The sequence below is a fragment of the Macrotis lagotis genome, chromosome X (genome assembly GCF_037893015.1).
Source record: "Macrotis lagotis isolate mMagLag1 chromosome X, bilby.v1.9.chrom.fasta, whole genome shotgun sequence".
NCBI classification, from domain to species: Eukaryota; Metazoa; Chordata; class Mammalia; order Peramelemorphia; family Peramelidae; genus Macrotis; species Macrotis lagotis.
This window is the reverse complement of record NC_133666.1, coordinates 459,633,619-459,646,614: the sequence shown is the minus strand read 5'-3', so window position 1 is coordinate 459,646,614 and position 12,996 is coordinate 459,633,619. Positions and strand designations below refer to the sequence as shown.

Here is a 12,996-nt window from a genome sequence, read left to right as displayed (position 1 = left end):
TCCAAAAATGTTGAATTTAAGTAGAGTGTGTAAAGACTTGGAAAATGTTGCTCTTTTTTTTCCCCTGCATAATAGTTATCAATTTCCCTGCTTTGAGTTTTTGATCAGATGGTTTCATTAGTCTTCTGACCAAAAGAAAAGGCTTTTTATTTCAAGATGTGTCTGTTGCTTGAGATTTCATTTATTGATCATATACTACTGTGATTTTGCACTAGCGTAACATAAAAAATAACATCCTATTTCCAAAAGGGGGGGTATGGGAGACAATTTATGAGGGTGTTAATGATATTTCCTTCCTTCCACGCAAGATTATGTCAGTGATTAAATTGTTCTTGTTATTCTCTAGTTTGGGATATGATAGGTATTAAGATATACTGGAGCTCAGACTGCCATAGTCCTGGTATATACATTTCTTGTATCATTGTCTTATTGTTTTGAGGCTTTCATTAAAGTCCTTTTTTGAAATCGGTGACAGGAAAGAGAAGAAACTTCCTAAGTATATTTTGTAGAGATACTGATTTCTCAAACCACTGGCATTTTTTCTTCTATTAGTAAACTTACTTAGGGCCAACCTGATGCATTTCTGCCAAAATCACTGAGAATTTATTGTTGTTTTGTTGCATCTGAGTCTTTGGGATCCAATTTGGGATTTTTTTTTTTGCAAGGCAAATGGGGTTAAGTGGCTTGCCTAAGGCCACACAGCTAGGTAATTATTAAGTGTCTGAGGCTGGATTTGAACTCAGGTACTCCTGACTCTAGGGCCAGTGCTCTATCCATTGGAATTTTCTTGATGAAGGGTTTGCCATTTTCTTCTCCAGTTTATTTTACAGTAGAGGAAACTGAGGCAAACAGGGTTCAGTGACTTTGCCCAGAGTCATCCAACTGTTAAGTGTCTGAAGCAGGAATTGACTCCAGGACTCGATCTTTAACCAGTGAGCAATCCTAGCTACCCTATTATTTTTTTGGTTGAAACATTTTATTTATTTTTATTTTACTTTTCCAGTTATATGTTATGAAAATTTTTCAACATTCATCCATGTGCATATTTATGTTACACATTTTTCTACCATCCTCCCTTCCCACCCCCACCCCCCAACAGCAAATAATCTGGTAAAAGTTGTGCATGTATATTTCAGTTTATCATGTTTACATATTAATCATTCTGTGTTTGAGGAATTAGGACTAAGGGAAAATAAAGAAAACCATGGGATTCTGTGGGGTTTGTTTCATTTTGTTCCCCCCCTGGATGTGGATGGCATTGTCCATAACTGGTCTTCCAGGATTGTCCTATTATTGAGAATACTTTTCATAACTGATTTCAACCTTTAGGTTCCAAATTTCTTGTGAAGAGTGGAGTCAGATCAGTTAAACCACTGAGTAAAAGCACAAATTAAACTTGCAGAAACATCTTGTTTTCCTCCATTAGATTCTGAACTTCTTAAAGGCAAGGACAGTCTTTTGCTTTTCTTTGTAACCTCAGAGCTTAACACAGAATCTGTGCATAGGGTGGTGCTTAATAAATGTTGATTGCATGACTAATAGACATTTTTATCCTTTCTAGTAATCTTTGTTACTCCCTGTCCAGATAATCTTCAATATTGTTTCTGTTGCTTAGGGAATAAAATACAAAGTCCTTTGCTTGTCAAGACCCTTCACAGTTTAATTCCACCTTACCTTTCCACCAAAAAATAGCTTGATATAGTGAACAAATAGCTTATCCTTGAAGTCAGGAATATCAGAATTCAGTTTTCAGCTCCAACACAATACTGGCATCTTGGCAAAGAGATTGGAGTGGTTTGCCATTTCCTCCTCCAGCTCATTTTACAATAGAGGAAACTGAGGCAAACAGAATTAAATGACTTTTTCCAGGGTCATACAGCTATTTAGTATCTGAAGCAGGTTTTGGACAAGTCATGTCAGTAATTTAGACAGATTTTTAAGACTTGACATTGTAGAAAAGTGACCAACTTGCATTATTAGAGGGAATTTCCTCTTAAGTTCAATCCACTAATAAAGTCATAGTTCCAGTCCTCTTCCCTATCCCACCTTTACACAACTCAACTAAACTTCTCACTGTCCCTTAAATTGGTATTTTCCTGATTTGCTCCCTTCTTGGGAATGGTTTCCTAACCTGGAATTGGCTCTTTTTTTATGCCTTAATTTAACTTTTGACATATTTTTTTCTTCCTTCAAAAGCTAGCTCAGCTTTTAACTTTTCCATGAAGGTGTGTACTCTGCAGAGCTCCACCTCACAAAAAGTCACTAGTCTTTCAGAAATTTTATCCTTCATGTGTACTTCTTTGTTTTTTTCCTCATATCTTATAAGGTTTTGAGTGTGTCTAATTTCTTCTGCTCCCTACTATCTTATAACCTCCTAGAAGGCAGGGACTGAGTAGTTTTTAGCCTAGGACATGGTAGGCCCCTTAACTAATTAATGCTTATATGAAGAGTAAAACTTCAACTTCATTATTTAATTAAAACCAAAAAGCTTATGTTTTTGAGGTTCAGCAGATATAATTACTGTAACAAAGCAATAACATCTATTTTTGAATGTTTAACTATTTTAGTCATAAATGTATAATGTAAATAAAAATTGAATACGTTATTTCAGATCAACATAAGGAACTGAACCTCTTGTATGAAACTACTGAAATAGTCTTTTAGCTTTTTTCCACTGACTGAATAGAATTTCTTTTCTGTCTAAATTTTCAAATTATTTTTCAAAGTGAAGAACTGTCAAAGAATAAAGCATTCTTTTCTTTAGCTGAAGAAACCATTGTTAAGAACTGAATTATTATATGAGCTCATTGTAGATTCTTCAATGAATTGTTCACTCATGGGATTTTCTTTTACGTCTCATCAGAAAACATATTTCTTACACGTGTAGTCTTTCTATCCACTTCTTTTCAGTTTCCTGATGTTCCCGAAGCATAAGTTTGATCATGTCACCCTCTTAATCATTCAACTTCAATAGCCTTATGTTGTCTCTTTTGGACATATAAAGTCCTCCAACATCTGATGCTTTTTCTAATCACAGTCACTCCAAACCCCCCCCCCCCCAACTCCTGTCATATGCACATAGTCAGACACACTCTTTGATACAGTAGCACTGACATTGCTTGGTCTTTGCATATAACATTCCATCTCCCAACACTGTGTGTCTCCAGGTAGAACTCTTTTCTTCCTTGTTTCTACCTCATGGTCTCCTTCATGTTTTAGCCAAAGTTCCACCTTCTTCAAGAAATCTATTCTGATTCTCTCTCCTTTCAATTCTAGTGACTTCTCTCTGTTGATTACCTTCAAGTTATCCTATATTTTGTTTGTTCTTGTGTTGTTTGTATTTTCTCTCCCTAATTAAAACAAGAGCTTGACTGTCTTGCCTCTTTTTATATTCTCGGACCCAGAGTAAGCTGGTTAACTGACTCCAGAAATTACAGAAAAACCCTGTTATAAAATGTTGCTGTTGTCAGAATGAGCCAGGACTAGTCAATGATCTATTTTATGGATTGCTCCTAAAAAGTGTATATACTCAATTTCTATGATATATAGATGTCATTAACATAAAACAAGATCGTCTCCTATATCTAAATTGGGTTCTTAACCTTGGAGTCAGAAAACTTATTTATAAAAATGTTTGATAATTGTATTTAAATATAATTGATTTCTTTTATACTCCTATTTTCTGCCAGTTAGATTTAAAAAAGACTTAAAAACTCTTGCTTTAACATTATATGAACTTTTATTGTAATTTGCTTTTGAAACATTTTAACAAAAAATTAAACCCTGATTTAAATGAGAAATGTTTCTTTTTAATTTTAAAAGTATTGGTTGTTTCCCCTACCTAATTATACCTGCCTCTAAGAATTATAAATAAATGTTTCCCTTGAAGCCCTTTTTAGATGCCTCCTAGTGGCAGAGAAGTGATTTTTGTTTCTGAAAGGCAATACCAGAAGTTCCTTGAGAACTGGAAAAGTTTTTCCAAGTACATTTACATGTTTTATGTAAATTTTCCAACATTTATTATAGGGTTTATGAAACATTGTGATTCTGGATGTTGGAGGTTAAAATGTAATTTTTATCTGTCTTTGAGCATTCATGGTCACAGTGCTTGTGTACTCATTGAAAAATCTGTTTGCATTTCAGATTGACATAGAAATCAATGGCGATGCTGTGGATCTTCACATGAAGTTGGGGGATAATGGAGAAGCCTTCTTTGTTGAAGAAACTGAAGAGGAATATGTAGGTTTTCAGAACCTGAGTGTCACAATAGTGAAATTGGCTTCTGCCCCACCCAGGTCATCACTCAGTATTGGTGTCTGAGATTCCTTTCTTCCTGTAACTAAAATAACAGAAATTCCCGGAAGTTTAAATGAACTTTGATTGGTTATGCCCAAAATTTCTACTGATTTAGGTTTCATTGATTGCATCTAGGACAGAGACTAAGGCATTTCAACCCGTCAGTAGAAAGGTTTGATGACTTTGAATCTTTGTTGCATATTTTTGATATACGCTACAATTCAGTAAAGAGCTTTTGCTTTCTTTACTTTCTGTGAGGGCATGCACCTATATCTCATTTTAACTTGAATAAGTTTTATTTACAGTTCATCTCAGGTAAACAGGACAGTCAAAAACATAAAATTTCATTTAGTTGCCAAGGCTTATCTCTTTAGGGTATTGACCTCGAGACTTAAAAAACATGTTTACCATTTTGGTTAGGGACTTTAAAATTTTTAACCTTGAAAGTATAGCATAGCTAAATTCTCTTATTCAGAAGATAAAATAGTGACCAAATTAATTCAGTCATTCTTTCAGCAAACAGTATGTACCTGCTGTGTACCATTCATTGTACTCCATTCTTGGAGTACAACAAAAACAGTACCTGCTCTCCAGAATTTATGAAAGAGGGAGAGGGAGGAAGGATTACAATGTGTTTAGATAAAGAAATGCAAAATACTTATATAAATATGAGGAGATATATGGAGTGAAAACCTTAACAACTGGTGAGATCAGGGAAGTCATTGGATAAGGGAGCTGCCATTTGAGTCTCATGAGCCTTGAAAGAAGCCAAGAGTTTATTCCAAAAGGAAGGGGTGAAGAAGTGTAATCCAGGCATGGGAGACAGATATTCTGTGCAAAGTCATAGAGATGTTAGATGGAGTGCTGTGCATAGTGGACATTAAAGAGGCCCAATTTGGCTGGAATGTAGCAGGCAAAAGGAGTTATGTATTATAAGCTTGAAAGGGAAGCCAAAACAGAAGAGTTTGTATTTTATACCAGAGGCTATATGGATCCATTGGACTTTGTTGAGTTTTTAATCATAAGATTTTTGGTTCTACTCTATAAGAGATTACAGCATTTTACAGGTCTTTGAAGACCCTAAAACAGTGGTTAACACATATGTCAATCACACAATAAGTATTTATTGAGCACTTTTCTTTGTGCTGAGTGGGGTTGCAAGATGGTTAAGTAGAAAGAGGATCAGACCTGGAATCAGAAAGACCCATCTTCCTGAATTCAGATCTGGCTTCAAGACATTTCCTAGTGGTATGACCCTGGACAACTTAAACCTGTTTGCCTCAATTTTCTCATCCATAAAGTGAGCTAGAGAAGGATATGACAAACCACTCTAATATATCTTTGCCAAGAATACCCCAAATGGACTCACAGAAATGAAGAGCAACAAATATTCTAAGAACTATGCTAAACCCTGGAGATACTATGAAAGCAAAACAAAACCTGGGACTGCCCTGTTGTTAAAGTATTCTTTGTGATAATTTGACTCTCCCAACAACCAAACAAGTTAGGTACTATGAGTATTAAAAATACTGCCCTCATTTTTACAGGTGATGAAACTGGAACTCAATGAAGTTGTGATGTAGGTTACACAATAAATGTCAGTGGGAGAATGTGAAACCCCCTTTACTTTCTTGACTCCAAATAAAGTGTTTTTCCACTACAGAATACTATATCTTGGTCTATAATTTCATGGAACTACCTATCTCCCCTGTCTCTTAGTAAGTTTTTAGAATTCATTAATGGAGTAGATTTATCTGTAACTACAATTTTCCTAGCTTCCCCAACCTATTCCATTATGTTGTCTTCTATCAAAAACTAAAGTTTTATTTGGCAAAAATGAAGGTTCAAAAATAATTTTCCAAATGCTGTCCTGGCTTATTTCATAATTTTGCCTTTCTACTGCCTAAAAGACTTTCTGAACACAGAATTCACTTTTCATTATGGTGAATTAGAAGGAAAATTAACACAAAAAGAAATTGACAGGTGTAGTACAGAGAATTCTAGTGTTGGCACTGCCTCTTACTAGTTGCCTTTGGACAAAACTCTTGAGTCTTTTTTTTCTCAGTCATTAAAACATCAGTTTTGGACTAATTTATTAAGCCTTTAATGATCTCAAATTCTAGGAGTGATACAGGAAATTGACATAACTTTGTCAACAGTATCTAAACAGTATTCAAAGCTACATAAAAATCAGTTTTATCAAGAGAATTTCTCGTACCCTGTCTACTTGTTTATTTTCCAACACTTACTTTCTTTTGTCTGTCTTACCTAGAATTCTTTGAACTATGATGAAGGCAAAAACTAAAAAATGACAGTTGTCATAATGACTAATCATTTTTAGGTTTCTTTCTTTTTTTTTAATTTAAGGCAATGGGGTTAAGTGGCTTGCCCAAGGCCACACAGCTAGGTAATTATTAAGTGTCTGAGGCCAGATTTAACCTCAGGTACTCCTGACCCCAAGGCCGGTGCTCTATCCACTGTGCCACCTAGCCACCCCATGACCCATCATTTTTAAAAGTTTTTAAAACAACTTCAAACAGCTCTCATTACAGGAAAAGAGTTTCAAGATGAATTGTGTACCATTTAGAAACAAACATGGTTAGAGGACTGACTAATGAATACTTAATGATTCCATTCAAATTGAACAAATGCAACTCCAGAAGTTCAGACTTACGTTACTGGGCTAAAAATATGCTATATTTCCCATTAGTTTCTTTAGTTTCTCTCTGAAATTGTATGCCTGTTAAAAGTCAGTTTCGTTCCTTTAAAATATAGTATTGATTAAAAATACAACTTTACTTTTCAAAATAATTCATTATTAAAATACTCAAAATTAATATTTTCCACATTAAGCATTTTTTGAGAATATATTACTATATATATATATATATATAGAGAGAGAGAGAGAGAGAGAGAGAGAGAGAGAGATCCTTGAAATTTTACTGGGTTGGGGAAATGGAGAAGAATATGTTGTCTAAATTCTTTTTTTTTTTTTTTTTTTTGCAAGGCAAATGGGGTTAAGTGGCTTGCCCAAGGCCACACAGCTAGGTAATTATTAAGTGTCTGAGACTGGATTTGAACCCAGGTACTCCTGACTCCAGGGCCCGTGCTTTATCCACTGTGCCACCTAGCCGCCCCGTCTAAATTCTTTAAGCTAGACTTCGTTTTTTGAAAGTGTAAATATTTCCAGAAAATGCAACTACTTCCTTGAATTTTCATCCATAATAGATTTAGAAATTTTGTGTGAGCTTCCCTTCAAGTCTGAGTATGAGAGTGAGAAAGATTAAGTACTCTTACCTTTTTTAAGATGGACTTTTGAACAGGACTAACTATTCGGCTAAGTAATAAGAAAAAGGCTGATATTTAAATAGCTCTTTAAAATTTGCCAAGCATTTATATTACTATCTCACTTGAGTCCTATATCCTTAACCTTATGTCATTTTAAAAAATTTTCTCTGGCCTCTTTTTTAGGTGAGTAGGATAGGTAGACATAAATGAATAGAATCATTTTGGTTAACAAAGCTCCTGCACGCGCACATACACACACACACAATTTGTTTCTGACAATTAAAAAGATACAGGGAATTTGATATACTCTACACGACTTCTATCACATTAAAGCAAGAACTAACATAACTTATATTTTTAAAAATTTCCAAAATGTCTTTGACTTAATAAATACAATGGTTCTTAAATTTCACAGTTAAAAAAACTGGTATTTTATGAGTGACATTTTTGTAAAGATAAATCTGTCACCAGGAAAAAAAAAATACTCTGCGGGATTGTAATTTTGTGAACATGGAGAATTTACTAGTGAGGAAATGCAGCTTCAGACATTTAATAATTACCTAACTGTGTGGCCTTGGGCAAGCCACTTAACTCCATTGCCTTGCAAAAGAAAAAAAAAAAGAAACACCTAATGTCCAGAACTAAGAAGATGATAGTGGCTTTTTATATAGCTATGGTCAGACCACACCAAAAGAGAGGACCAAGATGGCAATTGAAGGAACAAGAGGTGTTTATTTAGCTTGAAGAGGGGAAGATGTGGGATAGGAGCATGATAGTGTCTTCAGCTGTTTGAGAGGACAGACACCAGAACTTGGAACAATAAATAAATTGCAAAGAGGAAAATTTAGGATTAACATAGGAAAAATAAATTTCCTTTTATGACTGAGTTGCTAATTGTTTTAACTAAAAGTGTAATGGCCTACCTCTAGAGAATCAGTTCCACACACTGGAGATCTTTGAGCAAAAGTTGAATGGTCCCTTTTTGATATGTTGCAGAGAGCTCCTGTTCAAATACAATTTACTGGGTGACCAGTTATGCCTCTCTCAGTTCTAAAGTCCATTGGGTTTGTTTTTGTCATTGTATCCCTAATACCTTGCACAGAATTAGACACTTAATAAATATTTGCTGAAATGGATTGTATTGAATGAGAACTTTATTTTTATATCTTCATAAGTTCTTTCCTTTTTCTCTTTATGGTTCAGAAGTGTGTGTGTGTGTGTGTGTGTGTGTGTGTGTGTGTACACAGCAATAAGTGCTTTCGAAATCCATTAACTGATTCCTTTATTATTAAATATGGGACATAATTATATTTTTGATTTTAATTTCCAGTCAATTTCTTCTCCATTAACCAATTTAAAAGGGTTTTCCTTATTTTTCCTTTTGACCTTATCAGCTTCTAGTTTTCTTCTCAGGAGAATAGATTTTTTTTTAAATGTCCTCATTTTAGAATATATAAATATATTTAAGAGGAATCTCTCCTCTCTCCTACCTGTTCCTCTCCACACTTAATTAATTGGACAAAGTCATTCTTAAACTGTTTCTTAAGCTAGGTCCCTTTTTTGCTTTAACAGTTTTTCAATGTGATGTTTCTTTTTTTCCATGAGCCCTTTGTTTGATGTGAATCTCTTAGAATTTACTTACTAGTTGACTTTGGTCTCATTGTTCCTTATCTCAGTAAGTTCTTTGGTCCTTTGTAAAACTATTATTTTACTTTCATGGCAATTTTTGTTGTCTCTGTTTTAATAGTGGTGTCTGTCATACCTTTTCTGTTTTTTCTCCAAGCTGTAATGTCAGTTTCTCTAGAATTTTGCTATGAAAGCTAGCTACTCTTGTACTGATATGACCTAGCACTGAGCTGTTCAGTAACTAATTGGAGAGACATTTTCAAAGTTAAGTTTTGCGTGATTTACTTAAGTATTTAGCTGCTGACTTTCAAATTAGGCAAGGTCTTGAATAACTAAGATTCTTTGACTTCTATTTGAAATAGATTTTTTTTCCTGCTGTTTTTAACTTTACATAAGCAGTCAATAGTATTTTGTTTTTTATATTAGTTTTCTTTCTTGTTCTTTTTAAGGAAAAACTTCCTGCCTACTTGGCTACTTCACCAATCCCTACAGAAAATCAGTTCTTTAAAGATATTGAGACTCATTTGGTTAAACCAGGTGGCAATGAACGGATGTGTCAGGGTACAGACATCTCACACATGATGGAGACTGAGACCGTTTTCAGCCCTGGTTCTGTGAAAAAGAAAAAACGGCGGAAAAAGAAATATAAACAAGACAAGAAGGAAGATCAGACCTCATCTCCTGGAATGGAGGACACCTTTGATATAGACATAAGCTCTGATGATGAAAAAGGAGCCCAGCCTATGAGGTAAACAAATGTCTTGATTAAAATTGATTTTGCTCTAAAGCATCCAAACATGACTTGTGTGGCACCAAACTAAAATAAGATGAGGTTTGTTTTCTTTTGTATATAGGGAGTGTTGGATTTAGTAGAAATAAGAATTTTCCTTTCTAAATGCCTTCAAAATTTACAATAAAACTCTAGCTTTTTGCTCTAGTAGTAAACAATAAGTTACCAAAGACATCCCCTTTCATTTCAGTTTCCAAAAACCAGATGAGTATTATATATACCATGGAAAACAATTTTCGACTATTTTCTCATATGTAACTAGTTTCATAGAAGTCCTATAATACCATTTCATCCCTAAAACAAAAATTAGCATATAAATTTAACATGTTGAAAACTGAAATCATTGTTTTCTCTTCCTCCAAACCCTGTTTCTAACTTCCTTGTTACTGTCAAAGATATCCAGGTTCACAACCTATGTATCATCCTTATTCTCTCTCATTCTTTCTCCCCAATCTGATCAGTTATCAAGTCCTATCATTTCTGCTTCCATAACATTTCTTGAATATATATTCTTTCTCTCCTCTGACATTGCACCACTTTGGGATAGTATCTCATCACCTCCAGTGATGTATTAGACTACTCAGTAACCTGCTGGTTGAGTCTCTTGGTTTTAAGTTTCTCCTCACTCTGAGTGCCTTCTTTGGTTTATTGTCTCCAATTAATTCTATATGTATCAGGTTTGTTAGACTGAACTCTTTGTAAGCAGAGACTTTCTTTGCCTTTTTTTTTATATCCCCAATGCTTAGAGTATCTGATATGTAGTAGCTATTTAATAAATATTTATTGACTAATTGACACTATGATCTATCTCCAAGGAAGCAGTCAAATTGATCTTCCTAAAGTGTAAATCTGACCATTCCCCCCCACCTCTTTCATTCAGTGACTTCTGATGCCTCCAGTATCAAATACAAAATTCTCTGTTTTAGTTTTAAAGCAGTCAGTCTTTATACCTTATTCTCCTTTATATACTCTGAGATTCAATAACACTAGTCTCATTGCTATTCTTCTCATATGATACTCTGTTTCTCAACTTGTATTTTCACTGGCAATTCTTCCTCATTTCCACCTCTTGATTTCCATTAAATCTCAGCTAAAGCGTCCCACCTTTTGCAAAAAATTCTTTTCCTATTCTTCCTTAGGGGAAGCTAGGGGGCGGATAGAGCATTGAGTTTGGAATCAGGAAAATTTGCCTTCATGAGTTAAAATCCAGCCTCAGATATTTACAAGCTGGGTGACTTTGTACAAGTTAATTAATCCTGAATTTTTTGCTTCAACTTCCTGTCTGAAAGAGCAACTGGAAAAGGAAATGGCAAACTACTCCAGAATCTTTGCCAAGAAAATTCCAAATGAATTCAGGTGGACAAGACTTGACTTAAACAAAATTTGTCCTTAATCTTAGTTCCTTCCCATTAATAAATATATTAAATTTATCCCATATTTATTTTGTTCACAAATAGTGGTTTTCATGGTCTTTCTCATTAGACTGTGAGCTCCTTGAGAACATAACTGTTTTTGTTGTTCTTTTTGCCTTTGTATCCTCAGTACTTTAGCACATAAGAGGCACTTAATAAATTTTAATTGACTTGACTTAGTCATAATGCAACATCATTTTCCCCAAGTAGTTGAAACTCATTTGAGGATTTTAGTTTAATCTATTTGATATTTTGAACATTTCTCTGAATCAGATAGGAATAAGTATTGTTTTCACATGAGGAATGGGCATTACAGCTGATGTATGATGCAACTTAAAGGTAGATCTGAAAAATATTATTCAAGATTTTTAACATACAAGATGATTCTTTTAGTCCAACTTCCTGATACTATAAATAATGATGAATATGAAATAATGATATTTGAAAAATTATGTTTCATAATAATGGAAATTATAAAATTTTGACATTTCAATTTAAAATATTCTGTTGTTTTGTGAGGCACTAGGGGATTAAGTGACTTGCCCAGGGTCAAAAAGCTAGTTCAGTTGAAAGTTTTAAAGTACTTTATACACTTATTAGATGCAGCCTACAACCTTCTGATATAGGTAGTAATGTAATATTCTCATTTTATACATGAGAAAAACTAAGGCTTAGAGAGGTTAAATGATTTGCTCATGATTACATATGAGTTGGGATCTGAAATCTACATCATCTAACTTTGACATTTCATTTGACATTACATTGTGTCATTAAGTTTCATAAAAATTAGATAACTGTTGAAATTACAAACATTTAAAAAATTGGATCTTATTTTAGCATTATAGTTATTTATAACAGATATATATATATATATATAGAGAGAGAGAGAGTAATAATCATATCCTCTGATTCAAGAAATCCATAATTAGAAATAAACTTTAAAAGCTTTAAAATTTTTTGAAAAGAGCAATTGGTTCATTGATCTTCACAGATCTGCCGAATTTTTAAGAAATTGGAAACAAACCTAAATGTCCAACATCAGGGGAATACTTAACTAAACCATATGTACGTTAGTGGAATATTAAATATTGAAATGCAATTAAAGGTGAAAATAAGAAGAGTATAAAGTAATCCAAGAGCACCTTTTTAAAATAATATAAATTTTTACAAAAGTAGAATGAGGACAGTGTATTCACTAACTACAATCACATAAGAGAAAAAAGTGAATGACTCTGAAGAAGACAAAGAATTCTAATAGAGAATTAGAGCAAATGACTGAAAAGTTATACATTTTTATACATTGAAATTCATTCATCTAAATATAAGTAATACAAAGCAGGATTCTATTTATGTTCAGTTTTAAGTTAATGATAAATCATTTCATTCATGTGAGAAACTATCAACTCAGTTTAACTGTGTCTACCAAAGCAGTAAGTTTCTTCTCTGCAAAATTAACATCTTGAGAGAGTTGTCCAAAACACTTAACAGTTAGAAGATTTGCCCATACATAGCAAGTATGGGTCAGAAACAGGACTAAAATCCAGCTCTTCCTTATTTTGGTCAATCCTCTTTTCAATATTCCAA

At 33.8% G+C, this 12,996-nt stretch overlaps 1 protein-coding gene across 3 annotated transcripts in view; it reads left to right on the top strand.

Annotated features, from left to right (window-relative positions):
• LPIN2 (lipin 2) overlaps positions 1-12,996 on the top strand; it is a 96,075-nt gene that overhangs the window by 35,381 nt on the left and 47,698 nt on the right. For all 3 annotated transcript variants that reach the window (XM_074200957.1, XM_074200956.1, XM_074200955.1), the window contains exons 3-4: positions 4,144-4,239; positions 9,660-9,958. In XM_074200957.1, coding sequence (XP_074057058.1) covers positions 4,144-4,239; positions 9,660-9,958 — 395 coding nt within the window. The remainder of the gene's footprint in view (positions 1-4,143; positions 4,240-9,659; positions 9,959-12,996) is intronic.